This window comes from Merops nubicus, unplaced genomic scaffold, assembly GCF_000691845.1.
Source record: "Merops nubicus isolate BGI_N331 unplaced genomic scaffold, ASM69184v1 scaffold38982, whole genome shotgun sequence".
Classification (NCBI taxonomy): domain Eukaryota; kingdom Metazoa; phylum Chordata; class Aves; order Coraciiformes; family Meropidae; genus Merops; species Merops nubicus.
In genome coordinates, this window is record NW_008593548.1 from 1,081 (window position 1) to 1,303 (window position 223).

The 223-nt window shown below is 69.5% G+C and overlaps 1 protein-coding gene across 1 annotated transcript in view; it reads right to left on the minus strand.

Moving 5' to 3' along the window:
• LOC103768333 (cyclin-dependent kinase 4) overlaps positions 1-218 on the minus strand; it is a gene marked incomplete at both ends in the record, with an annotated part of 1,155 nt that extends 937 nt beyond the window's left edge. The window contains one exon of the mRNA XM_008935475.1: positions 94-218. Coding sequence (XP_008933723.1) covers positions 94-218 — 125 coding nt within the window. The remainder of the gene's footprint in view (positions 1-93) is intronic.
• Positions 219-223: the final 5 nt, after the last annotated feature.

A 223-nucleotide genomic window follows, 5' to 3' on the forward strand; every position in this document is an offset into this window, starting at 1 on the left:
TCGCCCCGGGCCTAGCTGGGGGGCAGGAGATGGCCCGTCCTCCGCCCCCACCCCCGGCCTCGGAGGAGGCCACAGGGTGGGGTCACTGCTCACCGAACGATGTTGGGGTGGTCGAAGTGCTCGAGGCGCTTGAGGAGGGCGACCTCGCGGATGGTGCTGAAGGGGAGCCCGTTCTCCGTCGTCTGCACCCGCACGTTCTTCAGGGCCACGAACTTGCCGCTCT